The 26,152-nt window shown below is 42.5% G+C and overlaps 1 protein-coding gene across 1 annotated transcript; it reads right to left on the bottom strand.

Moving 5' to 3' along the window:
- LOC146975301 (NLR family CARD domain-containing protein 3-like) lies at positions 1-26,152 on the bottom strand. Its single transcript, XM_085794695.1, has 5 exons — positions 25,059-26,152; positions 24,771-24,944; positions 24,506-24,679; positions 6,650-6,696; positions 1-783 (listed from the first exon to the last, which is right to left on the bottom strand). Exons 1-5 carry the CDS (start codon positions 26,150-26,152, stop codon positions 221-223), a joined length of 2,052 nt encoding a protein of 683 aa, XP_085650821.1. The 3' UTR covers positions 1-220.

The raw sequence follows: 26,152 nt of genomic DNA, 5'->3' as shown, positions 1-26,152 counted from the left end.
CCTTCATCAGCAGCTGAGTAAAAGTCACCGTGGTTTTTGTCCTGTAATAATCGACGCTTCCATCTTTAAAGGAAGAGGAAGAAGTTTACAAGAATCACTGAGAAGAGTTTAAAACATCTACTGATAAGATGTGAGTGAGAAACAGAGACAGACATGTAGAGACTGAACTGTCTGTTCAACAGTGAGAAGGTTTCTGTGACAGGAGGAGACTCTGATGCACTCAACACAGACTCAACCAGGAACCAGACCTGGACCAGGAGAGTCTAAACCCAGGATAGAGAGGTTGAGTGAAGGTGGTGTTGAAGGTGTAGAGGTGGATCAGTGAGTCAGAGGAGACTCTGTAGAAGGACAGAGAGCCAGCAGGACAGTCCACATACACTGCTACTCTGTCAGAGACAGAGGAGGAGGAGGAGGAGGAGGAGGAGGAGGAGGAGGAGGAGATAGGTGTCTCTCTGTTATTGTGATAGACTCTGTAACCATCATAATCAGAGCAGAACAGACTCCAGGACTGATCGTTCAGTCCAAACCCACAGCCATAACTGTTTCCTTTCCTGCTGATTCCTCTGTAACTCATTGATATAAAAACCTCTCCTCTCCTCTCGACCTCCCAGTAGCAGCGACCAGTCAGACCAGTTGAACACAGCAGCTGAAGCCAGTAGTCAAATCTGTCTGGATGATCAGGATATGACTGCAGCTCCATCACCCGTGTTGCCTTCCTGTTGTTGTCAGACAGTTTGATCCATCTGCTCACTGTGTTTGTGTCGATTGTGAGTGGACAGGAATCTGATGGAGAGAACAAGACACAGCTGCAGTTATTGATCATGTGATCAGTTATTGACAGTTTGATGAAGACTCATGAGGTCAGTAGCTGGGTTTCCATCCAAGTCGTATCGAATTTAAAAGCGGATTTTGTGAAAATGCGCAAAAAGCAAAGCGAATTTATGCCCGTTTCCATTCATTATTGTCTTGCGATTACCGTGAGATTACGTCATAAGAGAGCGTGAATGTATCCAACAGTTGACACTCAGCTGACACTCAACATCATGGACAATTTACGTACTTTCCGGACTATAGACGCACCTGTATAATCCGCACCAGCTACATTTTAAAAGAAAATACATATAGCCTATAGGCCGCACTTGAATATAAGCTGCAGGTTTTCATGTTGTAACATGAGATATTTACACAGAAAGACAGTAGGAACTGTGACAGTCCGCTCTCTTTTCCGCTGTTTTGGTTATGCTCCTCTGCACGATCTGATATCACCAAGTAATTAACAGCCCAGGATCAATGTCCAAGTTGTTCGTCCAGGAGCACTGTTTAAACCAACCAATCAGGGGTCATTTGTGCGTTGTGATGTCATTGACAGTGCGACGTGAAAAATTCAATGTGCGTTAGCCTGCCTCCTTTTTTGTAGCCTGCCTTCATTTCACCAAAAAGGTAAGAGCATTTCCAAATTCGACTTTTGATTGTTTTTAAAACATTTGTGAGAAAAAAGGCTTGATGAAAGCTAACAACTAGCAACTAGCCAATTGTTAGCCTAAGTAATACTTTTGCATGGTTTTAAAAAATTTGCGAGAAAAAAAGTCTTAATAAGCAGGTAGGTGAATGTTTTCCGTGTTGGATAAGGTAGCTAGTTTGCTAACAACTAGCAACTAGCCGATTGTTAGCCTAACTGTTAAAACTAGCCAGAACAGTGAACAGTGGGTGAACTGTGCAGTTATTGCCTTGGGAAATATTCAGAATTACTGTCAGATAATGCATTTTGCCTTGATAATGAGTAGTTACTTTTGAGGGGCAGAGTGGTGAAGCAGCAGAGTTCATAATATTTCTGAACAGGATGCGTTGTACGTAGCTTTGTAAACTGTTAGCAGGGAAACAGGCTAATGTAAATAATAGCTGTTAGACGAGGTAATTCATCAATAGCTAACTGTAGGCTACTCACCTCAATTTTGACAGAGAATGATGGCAACAGGCTAATCTAGGCCAGGCCGATAACCCCACACATTTTGCTTATCTGTGCTATCAAAATTTTAATCCAGGAGCAATATAGTATCACATTTATCCAGGACCACTGTTCATCACCAGTCCAGGACAGTCAGTCTCACTTTCCACTCATTGTTCCACTCATCACATTCATCCTGGACTGTTGTTACAAGATCTTTAGTCCAGGACAGTCATCACCTTGACGTAGACTGTTCTTCATCAGTCCAGGACAATCACAGTCTCACTCTCCTCTCATTAAGTTTTAATCATACTGATACAGCATGACATTCATCCTGGACTGTTGTTACTTACCTTTCGTCAGAGTCTATGGTGTCAGTGTTCATCCAACAGCAATAGTATCACATTTATCCAGGACCACTGTTCATCACCAGTCCAGGACAGTCAGTCTCACTTTCCACTCATTGTTAATCCAGGACTGATAAAGCATCACATTCATCCTGGACTGTTGTTACAAGATCTTTAGTCCAGGACAGTCATCATCTTGACGTGGACTTCTTCTTCATCAGTCCAGGACTGATATAGCATCACATTCATCCTGGACTGTTGTTACAAGATCTTTAGTCCAGGACAGTCATCATCTTGACGTGGACTTCTTCTTCATCAGTCCACGGCAGGGCGAGTCTCAGTCTATGGTCTCAGTGTTCATCCAAGAGCAATATAGTATCACATTCATCCTCATGATATACCAATCATACCAATACGTGCATGTCAAGCAAACCTCTCAAATAAGACCTCAATTGTAATAAATAAAAGCATCTTAACACTGGCCGTACTGTAGGGTTAGACCTACTATTTGACCTGCTTGAGCAAACTGAGGTTGCTGATCAGCCTGCTGTCTGCATTTTTTTATACTCTGATCGATTTGTAGTAGGGCTGGGTACCAATTTGATTTAACAAGGTCACAAGGTAGGGTTAAAATTACTCTGGATTATTACTTTAAATCAAATATAGGGTGTGGTGTTAAGAATTGTGCTCATTTTTCTTTCAGGGATGGAAGATCTTATTAAAATGAATGGAGAGTTGGAGACGGAGAACTGAACTCTGCCCAGAATCGACGAGTCCGGCGGACGCGGGCCCAGAAGAAAGCCCGTGTGGAGATGGATATCGAAGTCGGCGGCCGTCAGCGGCACTAGGCAAGGCAAGGCAAGGCAATTTTATTTGTATAGCCCGTTTTTACAAACAGTTTGTCTCAAAGGGCTTTACATGGCATCGTAACAACATCCTCTGTCCTTAGACCCTCACATCCACTGAGGAAAAACTCCATGGAAAACCTAGTGGTGAGTATGTGTTTGTTGTGTTTGCTGCCACAGATGGTCCATGGATGATAGCTAACGTTAGCTTGTCTGCAGCTGAAGGCTTTAGCTCTCGCTCCCTGACGTAGGCTACTACCGCGACATGTAAACACACATTTCAGGACTGCTGACTTGTATCATCAGAGCAGCCTCCTTTCAAATTTAATAGAGGGGGGACAATACCTGACAATAATATTCTCATCTGTCAGAATGTGCCTGCTGTAAAGGATAATATAATCATAGCTGAAAATCACAGGTTATTATGTCTGTTCTGATTTTACAAGTCAATGTGTGACTGTGTGTGTGTGTGTGTGTGTTTTAAGTTAAATATCCTTTTTTCCCCCTCTTTTCTTTATTTCTAACTGTTGATAACTTTACTTTTTTGTTCTCTAAATTGCAGTCCAAAATCTGGATCAGGCCGTTTCCTGGTATACAAGAAAATTCTCTGGCTGTTTGGTCTCCTGCTTTCAAGCGTGTTGGGATGGACCGAAACACTGCTCCAACCGCAGAGAGCTGCCCCCAGCAAATATAAGGAACTGACTTAATTTTTTGATACAGAAAAAAAAAAATTAAATAGGCTACAGAAAGATTTTTTTCAAAGAATTATTTGCTGAACTTAAACTTCTGTGATCCACTGTTGGTGTTGGCAAGTTTTTATTCAGCCATGCTTACCCTTGTTTTACATCAACAGAACAGTTGTACAGTTACAATATGTTGGGAAGTTGCAATAAATACAATGCAATATAAACTATCCCTTTGTGTTGTGTCTCTCCTTGGTCTGTTAAGATAACCAAGACTTTTATGAGTCTTGAGGCATTGCCAGCCTTAATATCTCATTTGTAAATGCTCTACAAGGCATAGATAGTGCCCACTTTAGATGAGCTCACACAAAATACTTAATTAACGAGTAGTAAGTGCTTTGTAACTGCCTGAATTCATGAATTCCTGCATTAATAACTGTTTATAAGTGATCCATTGGAAATTAAATTTGTGAGTTTTTATAAAACATTTACTAACACTCACTAACCATTCATACTGGACGTGTAAGAGCGCTTGGGAATGCTGAATCCATCATTTATATATATATATATATAATATATATAAGCTTATTAATGAAGAGTAAAACATTTACAACTGTGATTGTAAACCACATACTAATGAGTAATAACGTCAGAAACATGCTTTATAAATGATGAATTCAGTGTTTACTAATCCATAACTACTGTGCTTACCAATGAGTAAAACATTTATAACTATGTTTACTAACTACATACTAATGAGTATTCATATGTTATAAATTATGAATTCAATATTTATTCATGCTTAACTAATGCTTAATAGGGTGTACTCATTATAAAGTGTTACCCAAAAGTATTTTTGAAATTACATTAAGCATAAAAACTATAAAATCAAATGTAATATTCACTTGATAAATATTGACAATAAAGTGTGTCAATACCTTACACTGGAGGTAAATCAGTGCGTCTATTGCCTGTTGAAGAAGCATATGGGTCAACTACTGTACATTTTCAACAAACAAAAAACATCAAGTTATTAAAACTACTACCCTAAATCTCATTGTATCTCGGACAAAATCATAACAACAGGGACAATTACATTTCAGACCAAATGACAATTCAGGAATACAAGATATAATATTCTAATAACAGTAAACCATAGCTATAAGGCTGTGATTGTCCTGGGCTAATAATAAATAACAGTCCGCAACAGTCCGGATAAAAGTAGTGCTATGGTGATCCTAGATTAAAGTGCAGGAGTCCTGGACTAAAGATAGGCCTAAGCAAAAACAGCCCAGGATGAATGTGATACTGTATCAGTATGATTAAAACTTAATGAGAGGAGAGTGAGACTGTGATTGTCCTGGACTGATGAAGAACAGTCTACGTCAAGGTGATGACTGTCCTGGACTAAAGATCTTGTAACAACAGTCCAGGATGAATGTGATGAGTGGAACAATGAGTGGAAAGTGAGACTGACTGTCCTGGACTGGTGATGAACAGTGGTCCTGGATAAATGTGATACTATATTGCTCCTGGATTAAAATTTTGATAGCACAGATAAGCAAAATGTGTGGGGTTATCGGCCTGGCCTAGATTAGCCTGTTGCCATCATTCTCTGTCAAAATTGAGGTGAGTAGCCTACAGTTAGCTATTGATGAATTACCTCGTCTAACAGCTATTATTTACATTAGCCTGTTTCCCTGCTAACAGTTTACAAAGCTACGTACAACGCATCCTGTTCAGAAATATTATGAACTCTGCTGCTTCACCACTCTGCCCCTCAAAAGTAACTACTCATTATCAAGGCAAAATGCATTATCTGACAGTAATTCTGAATATTTCCCAAGGCAATAACTGCACAGTTCACCCACTGTTCACTGTTCTGGCTAGTTTTAACAGTTAGGCTAACAATCGGCTAGTTGCTAGTTGTTAGCAAACTAGCTACCTTATCCAACACGGAAAACATTCACCTACCTGCTTATTAGGCTAAGACTTTTTTTTCTCGCAAATGTTTTAAAACCAAGCAAAAGTATTACTTAGGCTAACAATTGGCTAGTTGCTAGTTGTTAGCAAATTAGCTACCTTATTAAACACTGTGTGAAAACATAAGCCTACGTGCTCATCAAGCCTTTTTTCTCACAAATGTTTTAAAACAATCAAAAGTCGAATTTGGAAATGCTTGGTGAAATGAAGGCAGGCTACAAAAAAGGAGGCAGGCTAACGCACATTGAATTTTTCACGTCGCACTGTCAATGACATCACAACTGACCCCTGATTGGTTGGTTGTAACAGTGCTCCTGGACGAACAACTTGGACATTGATCCTGGGCTGTTAATTACTTGGTGATATCAGATCGTGCATGCTCCTCTCGCCCATGTGCATCTGTTTACATACGAAGCCGGTGAAAAATCAATAAGTTACATAACGATGTTACGGCGTGTGATTGTGTCGTCTTAACCGTCATAAACAAAAGATTATGGGTTACGGAGCGCGTTTGTGTTGCGGTGCAGAGAGGAGAGCTGGGAGACCGGGGCGTCGCTGGGTGAAGTCCAGCAGCTTCACCCACAAACTCTGCCTCAATTCGCATCATCTGTTTCCATCACAAAAACTCGCATTTCCTTTATTCGATACGCTGACAAATCCACCCCCTCCAAGCGTATAAACTTTTATGCGCATTTACTGCCTTTATTCGAATTTCTGGCGTTTCCATTCAAGTATTTATGCGCATTTTCACAAAATGCGCATAAGAAAAGGTGGATGGAAACCCAACTAATGATGTGACAGTGTGAAGATGGTTGAATGTGCTGCTCAAAGTAAAAACAGACTTACACTTCCTCAGACCTGGTGTCAACCATGGGACTCCAGCAGGCTGCACCCTGAAAGGAGGAGGGGGGTCAGAGCAGCACCTTCTCTGTCAGCATGCACACATGGACATTACATGGCTCTCACACACACACTGTTTTATCACTGTGTTCACATGGAGGCTTGTATGTCTGGATGAACACTGAGCACAGAGAAGAAGGAGCTGGAGTCTTTATCTAGTGATGATACAGAGCAGGAGGAGACCAGGAGGAAACACTTCATCATGTCTTTTCTCCATGTCATGTCACTGCAGTGTGAGACACACACTTTCACTCTCTGACTCTCAAGCTGCACAAACACACGTCACAGCAAAGAAGATGAAGACACAACAGGTGGAGCCGACCGGCCCAGATATCCCACAATGCACCAGGAAAGGAGGAGAAGAAGATACGTTTGTTAGAGCTCAGTGAAACACACAGTGGGTCTCATTCATGAAACGTGAGCAGCGGCAATTTACGTGGATTTCCGCTAAACGTAGAAATACACAGAAATATTGCTTGTCACTGCTGCAAACTACAATTTTAATTTGCATTACTCTCTCTCATGTTAAAATACTTTGATGCCTTTGAAACACGTCATTTAAACATGACAAAGGATTAGAAATATTTGGAGAGAGAGACGTTTGGGATCGGACACACAGGAACAGTCAAGGCTCCATCTAATGATGATAATAATGTGATATAAAACCGGAAAAACTTTTCTTCCATCAATGTGCAGCTGATATGCAATGTAGAGTGTGTGACGCTACACGTTGCTACAGTGGGTACTAGTTTCATTTGGACGGTTTCACGCGAGATTCACGCGTGAGTCACGGGAGGCTCACGCGGATTTTTTGTGGAGGAGTAATTGTGTTTTCACCAGAAGCTGCAATGTGCCCAAACAACCGCCAGGTGGCATCTGTGAGCAGCAGATCGCCTCTATAAGACAGCAGCACGGAGCAGTGAACACGAATGGGGAATGCAATATAATAATAATACAGTATAGTTTTTCAATGAGAAAAATGTAACGACGGCAGCTATACGTCTCACTCTCTTTTATCGATCCTCTCAGCTCCAAACACCCATCTGCACCGCGATTATGGACCACAGCGTGGTTTTCTACACAGCAGTTAATTAACTCAGTGGGCGATGCTGCCGGTGTGTTTTTAAAATGAGCCAACTACTGTACAGTAGTGTTCATTCCCCACCTTGTTTGATTGAGAGTGTAGCTGGATGATTTCTCATGAATGAACGGGCAATAGCCTATGTCACTTTCGGGCTGGGCGATCCTGAAATAACTTTCCCTCGATAGAAATAGGCTACAAGACGTGTGGATATAGGTTTCATTCATCCATGTTTTGACAGACAACACAAACAACCAGTGGCAGGGATGGACTGGCCATAGGGCAATATGGGCAAATGCCACAGCAGCCGCGACCGAAGATGCAGCCGTGCTGATGTGACCGCAAAAAAAAAAAGTCAGTCTGGGTCAGCTGGTTTACAGCCGGCTGACTCTGAAACACTCGAGACACAATAACATTAGTAACGCAAGAAAGGTATAGTTCACTTAGTAGAGCAGCTCTCATTATAAGCAAAGATTTTATTTCAGTCTGGGATGCCAACGTGCAGTTTTAGTGAACAATGCATTTTCTCTTATCGTCATTATTATGATCACTGATATAGCCTATATGTGCGGCTATATATACCGTATGTGTGTGTTTGTGTGGTATCGGCGGGTCATTCCGACATACCGCCACTCCGACATTGACGTCTAATTGTCGTAATGGCGGCACTTCCATTAATTGAAAACGTCCCACCACTCCGACAATTTTTGTTTCCATTGTCGGAATGGCGGTACTTTCCTTTTTTGGAAACGTCCCGCCATTCCGACATAAGGTCATTAAATGTGTAGGTTAATAATGATCACCGCGTCCCTGCCTGCCCATCTCTCTCCTCTAACAGCACTTTGACTCTGGTCAACGCCCTTGTCACATCCCATCTCGATTATAAAATGCATTATTATTATTATTATTATTATTATTATTATTATTATTATTATTGGCGCTGTGCTACTTAGTTTGCAGCTGTGGTCGAGAGAGCTAGAGAGTTAATGGAGAGAGGGACCGCTATGCCGGTGAATCAGATCAGTGATGTTGTTTTTTATTGTATCACAGTGGTTACAGTACGTTCAACAGGATCAGTGGTTCTCATGGGGGTCCTGGACCCCTGCATATTTTTGATCTCTCCTGTAGCCTGGCCGGGTCTGGCTCCAAGTTTAATTATAGACAATTTGATCTGCAGACGCACAGAGGCATGCGTAAAACACATATTTTGACTACTTCGTGCTGTTGCTATTTTTTTTTAAAGTTACCTTTCGTTTCCTTTGGATTTTTGTGCGTATTATGGAGCCGTCCTGGTCCATGTTTGTAAGCCTTTTTACCAGGAGTAAATTCCCAAAAGTTGCAACAACTTGTAGTGATCCACTGGGTTTTGCCTGGCCAGCTGGGGTAGTTTATTTGCAGGTTTGCTCCCCAGGTTTTTTTCATTGTGTATTAGGCCAGGGAAATGATCAATTATCCTTGTGGTTTGCGCACTGGGACGTGCGGACCTTTAATGAATGAATGAATGTTGTGTGCGTAATGCGTAAAAGTGCATTAGTGGGACCGAGGGTTTAAATGGAGAAGTGACGTGGTGAGAGGGGAGGAGAGGCAGCATAGTGGATTATTTTTCCTGGTGGGTTACCCTGTGGATCATAACGGCCCGTTTGGACACCTCACAGCCCGTTTTCAGCCAAGCGGGACGAGGGAGAGGACTGGTGGTCACCTCGGAGGAGCCGCGGCGTCTCTCCCGTGTGGACAGTAGGACAAACAAACTCTCTCTCACTCACCCTCACCACGCGTCAACTCACACACGCACGCGCGCGCACACACACACACACACACACACACACACACACACACACGGGCAGTGACAGTGCGCTCGCGCACCCACACACACACTCATTCCTACTGGGACTTAATGGACAGTGGGAGGGGGGAGAGTCGGGTTCTGTTGATCTGTGTGTAATAGTTTACTATATGCCGCCTGTGATGGGCGCGTTTTGAGTTCAGTGAAATACAGAGACTCAGACTAAGTAGCGACTTTGATTATTGCTTCCCTGGACGCACCAGTAGCCGAGCCTAGATCCGCCTGCAGCAGGACTGCGTTGTGCCAGTTCCCCTTATATCCTTATTGTAAGGGAAATTGTTACAAACTGACATCGGAGTGTGTGATTGTAAATGGCGAGACTTTGTGTTTGTGTTTATTTATTAAGCTTCCACTGACTGTATCACATCTGTACACATGTCTTAAAACATGAAAAAAAAAAAAAAAGCCTTGTCGGAATGGCGGGACGAAACTGTCGGAATGGCAGGACGTTTTCATGTCGGAATGGTGGTATGTCTGAATAGTAGAATGTCGGAATGGCGGTATGTCGGAATGGCAGCATGTAACCATTTGTGTAATGCAGGGGTGCTTTAAAAAAAACACAGTTGTCTGGACAGTAGGCATTTTTCTCACAACCGACCTCAAAAGCGAGGGCAGGTCCGCCGAAGCATCATTCCACCCGTTGTCTTTGTTGTTACTTTGTTGTCGCTCCACAGAGCACATGGCTACTTAATTATGCACGTGCTGACCATATATGGTTGTGCTGTGCTGAGGCATTCTGGGGGTGGAGTATGAGGTGTGTTCATGTCTGCACCATTCTTGGGTCCGGTGTGATTTATCAATGGAATATTGCGGAGAGTTGTGCGTACGCACAGCTTGATCAGTGTTTCCCACAGAAAAAAAAAATAAAAAAATATGTCCACGTCTCACGTGTGTTTACGTGCGGTGCGCCCGCACGCGAGAGAGGCGGCAGGTTGAGAGGCTGACTGGCGGAGATGAGAGCTGGTGAAACGCTAGATGATTATTAAAAAAACACCATCTCTGATCTCTGCCTGCACATAGACAGACACAGGTTCACATACAGACAGGGGCGCACGGCAAATGCAGCTGCAGCGCTATTAAACTAGAGCAACAGCAACTCTCATATTTAAATTGTGTTTTATATTGATTTCATATATTTCACTGATTGCAATTAGGCTATAGAATGCTAGTGTGTGTTTTATTGAAAGCGAGGCTAGGTGAAAATCGCTACAGTGTGGTTTATATGCAGCGGTCTGTAGGACCAGCTTATAGACACATCAGTGACACTATAGCACCTTCATTTATCTCTGATCAATAGGTGTGCTTGTGGATACTTCCCTGCCCCCCACAGAACTTCACACAGCTGTTCAGTCATCTTAGGGCGCTTTCACACCTAATAGTCCGGACCAAGGTCCGGACTTAATTTTTTTTTTTTGTTACATTGTTTCCATATAGTCCAGTAAAGTTCGCTTTCACACTGCTATTATGACAGCGGACTAAAGGATCTACCGACGTCATGACGGATGAGCGTGCGTCTGACGTTAGCGCATAGAAAGTGCTCTGAAAAAAATAAAATAAAAATATGTGTAAAAAAAAAAAAAGAAAAAATATAGCTTACTGCTGGAGAGCACGCTGTGGTTTGTAATCGCGGTGCAGAAGAGTGAGTTTAGAGCTGATGAAAGGAGAGAAAAAAAGAGGGTTGTGCCGCGGAGAAATGCTCTCATTGATCAGAGTGGCAGCGATCAGCGATCAGCTGTTTTGTGTAGTGGAGGGGAACACACACACACGCTATGCACACACACGCGCGATCCTCCTATCAGATGCGGCTGCATCGCTCCAGGTCACTTGTGTGTGTGTGTGTGTGTGTGTGTGAGTGTGAGAGAAATAAAAGCTCTGACTTGCTGGGGCAGACGTTGTTTGGTGTCACCCGCTGATCCGTCTTTTTCAGACTTTTTTCGGCGGAAAAAATATATATTCGGGTCATTATATAAAAAAATAGGCTTGCATGTATCGTTTGGGGATTTATATTAAACACTCCACTGTTTAATTCCGTGTAAACGTTTACAAGTGTAGCCTACACTGACACACCCATCCCTCTGACCAAATCTGGATATAATATGATCTCCTCCTCTCCCCAAGTGTTGCCGCCGGTTGCCGCGGCTCCTCTTTCCTTTTTTTCTGTTTATTTACTTGTTTCGGCACGAGTGCATCTGACGTTATTTCCTGTATTTGGTCTGATAGTTCGAACCTTCCAAAAAAATGCTTTCACACTACGCAGCAGCGGACCTTGGTCCAGGATAGTCCGGACCGAGACCACCTCCTGAGGCTGGACCAAAGACTCGGTCTTTAGTCCGGACCGTGGTCCGGGGGAGCTTTCACACCTGTCAATTTGATCAAAACTATCTGGAAAGTCCGAAAGTCCGGACCAAACGAGGTAGGTGTGAAAGCCCCCTTAGAAAAACCGGTTCTTACAGTAGCTACCTCTCCTCACACTTTTCATAAGCCGGAGGACAAAACTGTAGGCTTAATTGTTTCGTTAAGTGAAAATCATCTCTGAATTATGGAACTAAAAATAAAATAGGCCTATCTTTAAAAAAAAAAGATCCTATGATATTTAGCCTAACTGCACTATGTTCCCTCAGCCCTATGTTCCCTCATTTCTAACTTTTGTTGTCACTGAAAATTAGGCCCTATTCCCACAGCCCTTTGGTCCCACCATTGGTTGGGTTTAGGCAATGAAGAAAGGAGTTGGTTAAGTTTAGTAAAAAGACCAGGTAGAGGCTAGACAGGCCAGATAGACAGAGTCCAGATAGGTAGAGAGAGTCCAGAGGGAACATAGGGCTGAGGGAACATAGGCACGCTCCCTTTTTTATTCAAATGTGACTGAGACCTTTATCTACCTAAACAGAGGGTAACATGAATAAATATCCTGTTTTGTATTTTTCTGGAAACTGTTACATTATGTAACGTGACCGCGGCACCCCCCCCCCCCCTCCCTCTCCCTCCCGAATTGGGCATATTATGATAAATATAACTGTAGATGAAAACAATAATTGAAGAAAACAATAAGCTATTGTCGGCCCGAGGTATAAATGCCCAGAAATCGAATGTTTCATTTGTGTAAGTTGTAAGCTTCAGAAACCATCACACATGGAAAAGTCACGGACTGAGAGACCTGTAGTTTTAATGTAAACAAAGTCATTTACGTAAGAAAAACACAAACGTCTGTGTGAGACCATCTGGGTGGTTCTAGTGTTCACATTAGCCTAATGAAGAATGAAGAAAACACGTTACAAATGAACTATGACCGAATTGACAGCAGAAACAGTGTGCACTTATCTCAAGGAAATTTAAATTGAATGCAACTGTAACTTGTAACTGAGAGGTGAAATGTCTTTCTAGACGAATAACCAAGTCCAGTTGCATTCGATTTAAATTTCCTTGAGATAACTATGACCGGGAGTCCGGGACAAATGAGAATATTCACAGGCTTAGTGCACGTGCACACGCCGGCCGGAGTCAACTCGCAACAATGTAGCTTTCCCTCGATTAAAGTAGTTCTGTCATCTCTCACTTTGTACCGGATAAGAGACAGCACCCGACAGATATGCTAAATGTTTGGATGCAACAAAGTCACTGTTAACAAAATCAGCATCTAGTCTGTCCCTTCAAGAGCAGCTGCTGACAGATGTGCATTATTGCTCCGCTCGTGAGTCCAGCAGCATCGGGTCCAGGCTGCTGGCACGGACGTAGCGATCGTGGGCTATGAGTGGATTGTTACATTCACCAGAACTTGCAGAACTCAAACTACTCAAACTTGGAGCCACCCAGCCAGGCTACAGGAGAGATCAGAAATATGCAGGGGACCCCCAAAAGGCTGAGAACCACTGATCCTGTTGAACGTAGGCTACTGTAACCACTGTGAAACAATAAAAACAACAACATTGATCTGATTGACCGGCGTAGCGGTCCCTCTCTCCATCCACTCTCTAGCTCTCTCGACCACAGCTGCAAATGAAGTACCTATGGCCTATGAACAGCGCCACTCTCCATTGCAGCTACGTTGTGGTCAAACGTGGAATTACCCCAAAATCTTTTGAGCTGCATCTCAGTACGATGCTTCCACCTAGTGGCTACAGTGTGACCTACAATTACACGCAACACGTGAATCACGCGTTTCGTGAGGGAAACGTCCAAATGAAACTAGTACCCACTGTACAAGCTCGGTGGACACACACTTCATCCTGCACAATAACACAGTTGGCAGCAGTTTGGATGGAGCTGTGAGAGACGGCTGCTGCATCTGTAAGAATAGAACCTGCCTATATAACTTCATGCTCCTCTACAGCTGAGGCTGTGAAGAGCCTCTTCCTCTCGTGGCTGCTGGAGCTCTGTACTTATGTGTTTTTAGTTTTTATTCTTTTTTTTATTTCATGTTGTGGGTTTACTAAGATAGGATACTTAATTCACTCCATCTGTTTCTTCCCTCCAGCCTTTGACCTGTCCCAGTCACACCACTACTAACAGAAGAGAATTCAATATTTTTTCTGGACTCCCCTTCACCCAAAATGACTTAGATCCGCGATCTCTCTTTTTTTCTCTCTCTCCCTCTTTCCTCGTTTGCGTCATGGCTGCAGGTGAACAGGATGCACCTAACTCCTTATATGGTGGTCAGGATCTCCTTATATGGCTATTCATGAGTGGAGATCTATGCTAATTGCTGATCACCGGGCGCGTGCTGTTAGTTTACGATGGGTTGGCATTCATGATCCTACACACGTGCTTACGATCAAATCTGAGTTTCCCGCACCGTTCATGAATCTGGAGTAGAGTTTTAGTAGCATGAGCTGTTATGTGCATAACACAGATTTACAAGCGTTTCATGAATGAGACCAGTGAATTTAATGAGAAACACTGAGTGTGAAGACAACTTGTGTTTGTCTAAAGAAAACTCCACAGGAAGCTGAAGAATGAGGCTGTGAGCAGGTTTCCACAGGAGCCACAGCAGCAGCAGGCCCGTAGCCAGCCTTGTGGAGGGGGGGGTTCTTTTTTCCCAAAAAGTGGACCCCCCCCCCCCAATAAAAAAAAAAGTAAATAAATAATAATAACTAGAAAATTTCCTCTCGGGAAATTTTGAATGGGCCGCGGGGCTACTGCCGATTTTGCCGTCTCTGTCAACATGGGAATCAAACCCACGATCTTAAGGTCAAGACAGAGCTGATCAGACAGACACATGATCATCTTTCTATAAGCACTGATATGGAGGAGCTGTAACCACATTAGGTTAACTGTGTGTGTGTGTGTGTGTGTGTGTGTGTGTGTGTGTGTGTGTGTGTGTGTGTGTGTGTGTGTGTAGGTGTGTGACACCAACAAGGTTTAACTTTAAAACCAGATTAAATCATGGTTTAAGTTTAAATTCTGTTGCACGTTAACTGTGTTTTAATCACATGAAGGTGTGTGTGTGTGTGTGTGTGACTGTAATCACATGAAGCTGGCTCTAGAGTCTGTGTGTGTGTGTGTGTGTGTGTGTGTGTGTGTGTGTGTGTGTGTGTGTGACTGACTTGACACATAGTTAGTTAGTAGCTGCATCCTGTGTCAGTCTGATTTAGCTGTGTCTGTGTTTATAAACATTTAAACGAGCGCCAGGTGGATTGTTTATGAAGTTAACGAGCTCTGGCCTGAGGATCAAAGAGGTTACCACGGCGATAGGGGCCCCCGCAGGCTGAGACAGACAGAAACGTGGAGAAAAACAGCCATTTTCTGCCTCTGCACCGGTCTCACATTTAGGCTTAGCATGACAAAACGGTAACTCCTATCAGAACAAAACACAGATCAACGTTGCTCTAAGGACTTACTGAAAATTTCGGTACGATTTGGTGTTTCTACAGTAAATATTTTGGCGACGCTGGCAGTTTTAAAACATCAGGCCGTTCTGCTCCTCTCAGAAAATATTTGTATTGGACTCAATGAGGAGCAGAGACAGACGTGGCCGCACTCAGAGGCTGATTCTGTCAATTCTGTAAGTCTCTCTGATATTTTGAGCACATGACATGAGAGATAACAAGTTTGTCTTACAAATTCTGAAAAAATGATGTCTGTAGAGTGTAAATTGTGGCCGTGCTCACAGTTTATCCAGAAAAAATACAGAATGTTTCTTCACTCTCTCCCACTCTAACTGATGATGTCACGCACTCTGACACGAACATTCCATGCAATACACACCCATTATAATCTCATAATTTCTCCAAAAATGATCATGGTCATTGATCAGGGATTGATCAAAAACTATATGACCTATCAAAACGTGGAGTAATACGACAATACACAAGACTTGTGTCTACTGTTTAAAGTTTAAATGAAGTCTCTAGGTGTAAGTATGCCTGAGCAGTAGACGTTTGTTAAACTCCAATGATTGGTCTTTTTCGCTCTTTTTTTTTCGCCCGTCCCATTGACTTACATGCAAAATTTTGCGTAGTTTTTCGCGACTTACGTCGCGAAAAATTCGTAAACTGTTGAGAAAAGTAATAGCACACCGATCCCGATCAGGACACACGTTTTGATATATAATTTGTAGCGAATCGAAAAAGCGTCCGGAAGATGAAGGAGAACTAGAAAAAACATTTCCAAGAATGGAAATGGTGTGAATGCTTCCAGCAATGCTGAATGAGCTGAAGAAATTGTTGAAAGAAAGAAAGAAAGATTGAAACAAGAGAGAAAAAAGAAAAGGACAGAAAGAAAGAAAGAAAGAATCAAACAAACAAAGAAGTAAAAAGACAGAAATGGAGTGAAAGAAAGAAAGAAAGAAAAAAGAAAGAAAGAAAGAAATGGAGTAAAAACAAAGGAAGAGAAAGGGAGTAGAAAGAAAGAAAGAAACAATCAAACAAACAAAGAGGTAAAAAGACAGAAATGGAGTGAAAGAAAGAAAGAAAAAAGAAAGAAAGAAAGAAAGAAATGGAGTAAAAACAAAGGAAGAGAAAAGGAGTAGAAAGAAAGAAAGAAACAATCAAACAAACAAAGAGGTAAAAAGACAGAAATGGAGTGAAAGAAAGAAAGAAAGAAATGGAGTAAAAACAAAGGAAGAGAAAAGGAATAGAAAGAAACAATCAAACAAACAAAGAAGTAAAAAGACAGAAATGGAGTGAAAGAAAGAAGAAAAAGAGAGAGGGGGATGATAGATAGAAAGAGGTAGATGGATGGATGGATGGATGGATAGAGAGGGAAGGATAGAAAAAGTTACGTAAAATACAAATGAAGGAGTAGAAGAAAGAAAGAAAGAAAGAAAGAAAGAAAAAAAGGAGACAGAGGGGTTAAAAAATAGGGAGGGGTATAGATAGATAGATAGATAGATAGATAGATAGATAGATAGATAGATAGATAGATAGATAGATAGATAGATAGATAGATAGATAGATAGATAGATAGATAGGACACATGTTAAAAGCTGCATCCTATGTCCTAGGCTCCACCTGTAATTGTACTACTATTAATAGAGTTGGAAAGACTAAACGTCTGAACTTAAATTCATGAGAAAAATATAAATTGTTGGAGATGTTTACATCAAAAGTATAAAATAATTGAGAGCCTGATGAATTTGAGCTGAAAACCTGTGTGTGTGTGTGTGTCTGGGTGTGTGAGTCTGACGGTCTCTCTGTCTGTGTGTACATGTGCAGAAAGTAAAACTGTTGATAAGCGCCACAGAACTCCTCTCTCCCTAATGATCTGATTGATTACACCTGTGTGGCAGCCTGCCCTCAGAAGTTACCATGGCGACTACCATGCTTACATTTTACTGTGTGGAACAGTGTTGTGTTTGTGTGTTTGTCTGTTTGTGCATGTGTGACTGTGTGACTGTGTGTGAGTGTCTGTGTGTGTCTGTCTGTGTGAGTGTGATGCCTGTGTTTGTGCGTGGACATCCTCTGTCAGTCTGGTTTATCATGTGTCTGTGTGGGGCTGTGTTTAAAAACATCTTAACGAGCTGCCAGGCTGCAGCTGCACTGTTTATAGACTTTGATAACGAGCTGGCCCCAACAGCTGGCCACTGCACACAGAGCAGAGCAGAGCAGAGAGATTTGAGCTCTGAGCAGCTTCCCAAAACAGCCCAGTAAAAGAGAACCGTAACTCTTATCAGAATGTGGTCTGACTACTGGGGCAAGGAGACCTTCCTGAGCGAGCCAATGTGCATTAAATGTTTGTAGGGCAAAAACTTTTCTTGCCGTCGCAAGGTAGAAAAGGGGGGCATTTCTGTTTTTCTAAAAAAATCTGCTCCTACTTTTATATTGAAGTGGATGAGCCATTGGAGCGGGTCTAGCTGCACAATTAGGCTCACTGAGACAATTCTGTAAGTCTGTCTGCTGTTTTGAGCACATCAGATGAGACACGACAAGTGTGGCTACAAACCGGTGAGGAAATCATGTGTCTAGAGTTTAATTTGTGGCCGTGCTGGCAATTTATCCAGAAAAAATCCTGAATGTTTTTTCGATCCCTCTCACTCTAACGATGATGTCACTCACTCTAAGCTCTGCTCGTTAAGCGCAATACACAACCATTATAAAGTTGGATTTTGTCGAAAATTTTAATGATTTTAAAACAGCCAAATACCTAAAAACTGTTGAAGATATCAATAAGCTGAGTAATATGTGAATAGATTAAAAGTTTGTCTACAGTTTAAAAGTCAAATGGAGTCTGGGAGAAAGTATGCTGACGTTTTAGAGGTTCAAAGTAGTAAGAAAATTTTAAAAGTTTGAAGATATTTTCAATGCATTCCTATGGGAAAAAATTAGCAGAAAAAGTTAAATATTTTAAAAAGTATAAATAGTTAAAAAGAGAAAAGTAATGCCGATAAAGTTCAAAAAAAGCTGCACGTTTTGATATATGAATTGTTGAAATCGCACAAAGTATGAAGGACTAGTTTAAAACCGTAGAAAGGCGGAAAGTAGTAAGAAGAAAAACTAGAAAAAACATTTCCAAGAATGGAAATGGTGTGAATGCTGAAAGCAATGCTGAATGAGCTGAAGAAATTGTTGAAAGAAAGAAAGAAAGAAAGAAAGAAAGAAAGAAAGAAAGAAAGATTGAAACAAGAGAGAAAAAAGAAAAGGACAGAAAGAAAGAAAGAAAGAAACAAACAAACAAACAAACAAACAAACAAAGAAGTAAAAAGACAGAAATGGAGTGAAAGAAAGAAAGAAAAACAAAGGAAGAGAAAAGGAGTAGAAAGAAAGAAAGAAACAATCAAGCAAACAAAGAAGTAAAAAGACAGAAATGGAGTGAAAGAAAGAAAGAAAGAAAGAAGAAAAAGAGAGAGGGGGATGATAGGTAGAAAGAGGTAGATGGATGGATGGATGGATGGATAGAGAGGGAAGGATAGAAAAAGTTACGTAAAATACAAATGAAGGAGTAGAAGAAAGAAAGAAAAAAAGGAGACAGAGGGGTTAAAAAATAGGGAGGGGTATAGATAGATAGATAGATAGATAGATAGATAGATAGATAGATAGATAGATAGATAGATAGATAGATAGATAGATAGATAGATAGATAGATAGATCAGAGGGGTTAAAAAATAGGGAGGGGTATAGATAGATAGATAGATAGATAGATAGATAGATAGATAGATAGATAGATAGATAGATAGATAGATAGATAGATCAGAGGGGTTAAAAAATAGGGAGGGGTATAGATAGATAGATAGATAGATAGATAGATAGATAGATAGATAGATAGATAGATAGATAGATAGATAGATAGATAGATAGATAGATCAGAGGGGTTAAAAAATAGGGAGGGGTATAGATAGATAGATAGATAGATAGATAGATAGATAGATAGATAGATAGATAGATCAGAGGGGTTAAAAAATAGGGAGGGGTATAGATAGATAGATAGATAGATAAATAGATAGATAGATAGATAGATGCTTACGTTTTACTGTGTGGAACAGTGTTGTGTTTGTGTGTTTGTCTGTTTGTGTATGTGTGCATGTGTGACTGTGTGTGTCTGTCTGTGTGAGTGTGATGCCTGTGTTTGTGCGTGGACATCCTCTGTCAGTCTGGTTTATCATGTGTGTGTGTGGGGCTGTGTTTAAAAACATCTTAACGAGCGGCCAGGCTGCACCTGACCTGTTCTATTAATAGACTTTGATAACGAGCTGGCCGCTACAGCTGGACCAACTGCACACAGAGCAGAGCAGAGCAGAGAGATTTGAGCTCTGTGCAGCTTTCCAAAACAGCCCATAAAAAGAGAACCGTAACTCTTATCAGAATCCTTGCCCAGAATTTTCTGGGCAAGGATACCTTCCTGAGCACATTGATGTGCATTAAATGTTTGTAGGGCAAAAACTTTTCTCAGAATCGCAAGGTAGAAAAGGGGGGCATTTCTGCTTTTCTAAAAAAATCAGCTCCTACTTTTATATTGAAGTGGATGAGCCACTGGAGCGGGTCTAGCTGCACAATTAGGCTCATTGAGACAATTCTGTAAGTCTGTCTGCTGTTTTGAGCACATTAAATGAGACACGACAAGTGTGGCTACAACCCGGTGAGGAAATCATGTGTCTAGAGTTTAATTTGTGGCCGTGCTGGCAATTTATCCAGAAAAAATCCAGGATGTTTTTTCGATCCCTCTCACTCTAACGATGATGTCACTCACTCTAAGCCCTGCTCGTTAAGCGCAATACACAACCATTATAAAGTTGGGTTTTGTCGAAAATTTTAATGATTTTAAAACGGCCACATATCAGAAACTGTTGAAGATATTAATAAGCTGAGTAATATGTGAATAGATTAAAAGTTTGTCTACAATTTAAAAGACAAATGGAGTCTGTGGGAGAAAGTATGCTGAAGTTTTAGAGGTTCAAAGTAGTAAGAAAATTTTAAAAGTTTGAAGACATTTTCAATGCATTCCTATGGGAAAAAATTTGCAGAAAAAGTTAATATTTTAAAAAGTATAAATAGTTAAAAAGAGAAAAGTAATGCCGATAAAGTTCAAAAACAGCTGCACGTTTTGATATATGAATTGTTGAAATCGCACAAAGTATGAAGGACTAGAAGAAGTCCAAAAAAGGGAAGAAGAACTCAGAATAATAAGAAAAAGTATGAAGAAAACAGAATAACAATAGTGTGAATGCTTCCAGCATTCACACTAATAATAATAAGAAAAAATCCACACAATAACAGTAGTGCCCGGGGCGATTGCCCGCGGCCCTAATAAAGGCACACACTTCTTTTTTTCCCCATTATAACTTCACTTTGACATCACATGTTTCTCTTCCTCCACTATCCTTTACTGTTGCTCTCATTTACAACAAAATTTTCACCATGTAATTAATTTTTATATATATAGCCTATATATATATAAAAAAGGCTTAGCTTTTTCATAACAATAATCATAATAATGTTTAATGTAGTTAAATGTATCTGTCTCTCTCTCTCTCTCTCTCATACTCACACACACACACACACACACACACACACACATAGGTACCTGCAAACTGGAAATGATGATAAAGTAAACCCCTATGATTTTAAGAGGTAAATGAAGCATTCTGGTGTACTCTGAGAAGAATACAATGGGAAGACAACATTCGCTTCAGATAAAAAAACAAAACAAAAAAAAAAACCACATTTGGTAGGCTACTGACTGAGGTTTCTATCTTTGTAATGGCAAGAATGGCTGGACTGTATGACACTGGTCTAGTGGGGAGCTGTGGCTGGTGAGAAAAAACAAAACTTTTTTTTTTTTCAATCTTTTGACCTGGACCAGCCTTTCAAGGCTCCGTTTCCTCTGCTTCACCATGAGCCTCTTTAAGACCACACCACCACCACTTCTGCCCTGTTCTCATCTGTATGATGGCTGTAGCTACTGTCAGATATTAATAAATGAAAGGAGGCTCTCATTCCCATTTGGAGGTTGCAGGTATAACACACGCACACATGCACATGCACACACAGTAACGCACGCACACACGCACACACACGCACGCACACGCACGCACACACCTGTTGCTGTCTCCCTCTCCTCTGCTCTCTGGACTGGGCTGCCTGGCTGTTCTTTTGGGCTACCAAGTGTGCATGGGCCTTAAGGACCGGACGCGTCAGTTCAGTCCGAAAATATGTAGAAATTAATTACGGTAGGTCAGGTCGCGCTCCTACTCGGCTTCTCTCTCTCTCTCTCTCTCTTTTCTTTTGGCCGGGTTCGGACCAACTTAATTCAGGGTCCGGGTTTCAACACCCGCGGGTCAGACCGGGTTCGGCTTTTAACTTCCAGGCCCGTTCAGCTTGATGCCAGGAGCAGGACTTTAGAGCAGCATGTCAGTGCTGCTGACGCACCGCACCGCAGGTTGCAGAGCGTCAACTCGTGCGGCGCCCTACTGTGCTATGATTGGCTAGAACTCACAGGCTTTGGGCTGTTTGCTTCAGCAGCAGTCCAGTCAACACGGGGACATGCATCCCACACCAATCAGAGAGTTATTAGAGAGCCTAATACAAGACAAGCACCGCATTTGCGGCAGCGGTGGGGTGGTGGGGGTGGGGGTGTGTGTGTGTGTGGGGGGGTTCGAACGAACCCTCCGATCCCCCTTGGCTACGGGCCAGAGCAGTGAGTGGATGAAGGAGCTCTAATAGAAACCATCTGATCACAGTGACAGGGCGGATCAGGATCTCATGATCAATGACTCTGTTCTTCTCTGCTCTTCACACAGATCAGCTGCAACACACTGACTCACTGTGATCAGTCACATCATGTGGAACAAAGCAGCCGTCCTCAGGACCAGTCCTGAGCTCCATCAGACCTGTCCACACATTTTGACTGGACTTGAAGTCAGAGTCCAGAGGAAGCAGAGAAACTGTAGAGCAGAGAGAAGCAGGCTCAGCTCAGAGCACATGGACTCAGACAGGAAGTGAAGCTCCAGCTGCTGGAGACTTTCATTAAGGAGCCACTTTGTGGCTTCATCTGATCTGGAGTCAGTCTGAAAACAGCTGTTTGATCACACACACACATTCAGCCACAAACACTGATTATTACACTGTTCACTACACTCACTTTCTTCTGATTGACAGCTCCAGGCCTCTGGACAGTGAGGACATCTGGATGTCACACTGTGATTGACTGTCTCCTCAACACAACAACACATCTCATCAGGACAAGACCAGGATCTCAGAGAGACTGAGCTGATTATTGATCATCAATATCTGACCAGACAGAGACCTGATGGTGCCGCCTGGTTTCTGTCTCTTATTTCCTCCTTGGTTGGAGACGCTGGGAGACGAATGTCTCTGAGCAGTGGACATGGTTTGATTCTTGTTGCTGTGTTGTTATTAGTGTGTCCACACTCAACAGGTGTCTACAGTCTCTGGGACTGTTCAGGTCAAACACTCAGAAATAAAGTCGGATCCAAACATCTGGAAAGACTCAGAGCACAGCTGCCAACAGCTGCTTTCATCACTGACATCTCTTCTCCTGAATATGACACAGTGAGTCATGATGAGACACTGAAGTCATCATGAGGAGAAACTCCTGATCCCAGTAGTTCATCACTGTGACTGATGAAAGCTGCACAGCTCATGTTTGAAACACTCTGAGATTTTGGCTTCAGTATAAAACTGTGTTGGGACGAGTCAGACTGAGACAGAGGACGTCAGTGAAGTGGGCGGAGCTTCACTGTGGCCTACACCAGTGGTTTTCAAAGTGGGGGCCGCCAGGGGGCGCTAGGGGGGCCTCAGAAAATGGGAGGAAAGATAAGAAAAAAATGCAAAAAAAAAATTTGAATCAGATTTTTTTTTTTAATCATTGTTATAAAATATAATTTCTAATAATATATTTCAAAATGTTATTTGCCATGCTCATCTTTCTGATTGCCTGCCAGTCAAAATATCATTCATGACCTCATCTGTGTAGACCAGCGGTTTGGCCTGTTACCAAGCTCTGCCCATGGCTCTGCTCCTCAGCCTGTAGCAAGCTAGCACCAAATGGACAAAACTCTCTCAGAGGAAACTTTCTTAGCTCACGCTGATCTAGCTGATCCATAAACGGTCAGAGATATTTTGGATATTACCACTGCACTGCTCCACCGTTTATTTTAGTAAAGAAATCATCACAACAAGGAAAAAGTGTTTGTTTCTGTGGCGGGGAGAAGGCGCTCTGTAATCGGATAGTAATGACTTTCCAGGATGCTCCAGAGTTCGGCTGTCTGAGGTGAGTGATAACATGCAAAAACACAAAGTTTAAACTGTTTATACCGGTTTATACTGTGCAGTTTATGGGTTCAGTAGTGTGTCATAAGGATTCGAGTCATGTAGTATAGATATTTGATTGTTTTTTGGGTGTTTGTTGTGGTTGAAAAAATTGCCCCCATACTTTAGCGTTGTGGCTATCGCTAGCGCCGTCTATCCATGGTGTAACTCCGGTTTGCCTGCATCAATTTTTGTCGCGTTTTTTGCTCCCCCCAACACCGGGTGACCATCAGGACAGTGATTTAGGGGTCAAAAATGACCGGAGTTCTCCTTTAAAGCAGAAGTAAGCGGAATGTTTGTGTTAATCTAAGTCTTAAATAGTTATATCTTCTGACAGCAATCACTTATGTAGCGTGTTTGGTCTGAAACACGGGTCTGTCAGTCACTCTGCTCTGCTGTAAGCCGAGGAGAAAACTTTCCTTGTATCCTACAACCTTTATCCAATGAGGAGAGAGAACGGCATAAAGCTCTCTGTGTGTACAGCCAAGGGATGCGCGTGAATGTGGTGACGTAGGGACGAGGGCGGGGACTGCTAACTCCATCGGCTGACAGAAAGTTAGCCAAAACGACCAGATCGCTTACTTCTGCTTTAATACCAGGTGTGAACGGGGCCATAGAAAATGTTCCAGCTCTTCCTCCTCTATCACACAGTGTGTGTGGCTGCAGCAGCCTCTCCATACCTGAGAGAGTCCAGTCTCCAGTCTGGATCCTCCCGTCCAGCAGACAGCAGCTTCACTCCTGAGGTTCCTGAATGATTGTAGCTCAGGTCCAGCTCTCTCAGATGGGAGGGGTTGGAGCTCAGAGCTGAGGCCAGAGAAGCACAGCCTTCCTCTGTGACCAGACATCCTGACAGACTGAACACACACAACAACACACAGGGACCCTCTGTCAACACCTGCTGCTGTGTTCAAGTGGCATCAGATAAACAACTGGATGGATCCTCACCTGAGAGTCTCCAGTCTACAGTGTGGACTCTCCAGTCCACCAGACAGCAGCTTCACTCCTGAGTCCTGCAGGTTGTTGTTACTCAGGTCCAGGTGTCTCAGACTAGAGGACTGGGAGCTGAGGACCGAGGACAGAGCTTCACAGCTTCTCTTAGAGAGGTCACAGCTGCTCAGTCTGAAGAGATGATCATGAGGAATTAAAGAAGAAAGGAATTTATTTTCTGTCCTGTTGAAAAGACAGAAGGGTTTTTATATAATGATGAATAAATCCAACTATCTCTACACTTACAGAGCTTTGTTGGAGGCTTTGACCACTGGCAGCAGCCTCAGAAGAGCCTCCTCTGAAGCAGAGTATTTCTTCAGGTCAAACTCGTCCAGATCTTCTCCTGATGACAGTAAGATGAAGACCAGAGCCGACCATTGAGCAGGAGACAGTTTATCTGTGGAGAGACGTCCTGATCTCAGGGACTGTTGGATCTCCTCCACTAGAGAACGATCATTCAGTTCATTCAGACAGTGGAACAGGTTGATGCTTTTCTCTGCAGAGGGAGTCTCTTCAATCTTCTTCTTGATGTACTGGACTGTTTCCTGATTGGACCGTGAGTCACTTCCTGTCTGTGTCATCAGACCTTGTAGGAGATTCTGATTGGTCTCCAGTGAAAGACCCAGAAGGAAGCGGAGGAACAAGTCCAGGTGTCCATTTGGACTCTGTAAGGCCTTGTCCACAGCGCTCTGGTAGAAAGAATTTGGTTCAGGTTTTCTTCGAACCAGTTTAGACCACCAAGTTGTTTGTTGTGGTGACATCAGGTTGAGTCCAGAGTTGATGAAGGTCAGATGGACATGAAGAGCAGCCAGAAACTCCTGAACACTCAGATGGACGAAGCAGAACACCTTGTCCTGGTACAGGCCTCTCTCCTCTTTAAAGATCTGTGTGAACACTCCTGAGTACACTGAGGCTGCTCTGATATCGATGCCACACTCTGTCAGGTCGGATTCATAGAAGATCAGGTTTCCTTTCTGCAGCTGCTCAAAAGCCAGTTTTCCCAGAGACTCAATCATCTTGCTGCTGTCTGAACTCCAGTGAGGATCTGTCTCAGCTCCTCCATCATACTTGACCTTCTTCAGTTTCAGATGAACCACCAGGAAGTGGATGTACATCTGAGTCAGGGTCTTGGGCAGCTCTCCTCCCTCTCTGGTCTTCAACAGCTCCTCCAGAACTGTAGCAGTGATCCAGCAGAAGACTGGGATGTGGCACATGATGTGGAGGCTTCGTGATGTCTTGATGTGGGAGATGATCTCTCCGGCCTGCTGCTCATCTCTGAACCTCTTCCTAAAGTACTCCTCCTTCTGTGGGTCATTGAACCCTCTGACCTCTGTCACCAT

The sequence above is a fragment of the Trachurus japonicus genome, chromosome 13 (genome assembly GCF_045865225.1).
Source record: "Trachurus japonicus isolate A0001 chromosome 13, Traja_1.0".
In the NCBI taxonomy this organism is placed as follows: Eukaryota; Metazoa; Chordata; class Actinopteri; order Carangiformes; family Carangidae; genus Trachurus; species Trachurus japonicus.
This window is presented reverse-complemented; position numbering and strand designations above follow the sequence as displayed.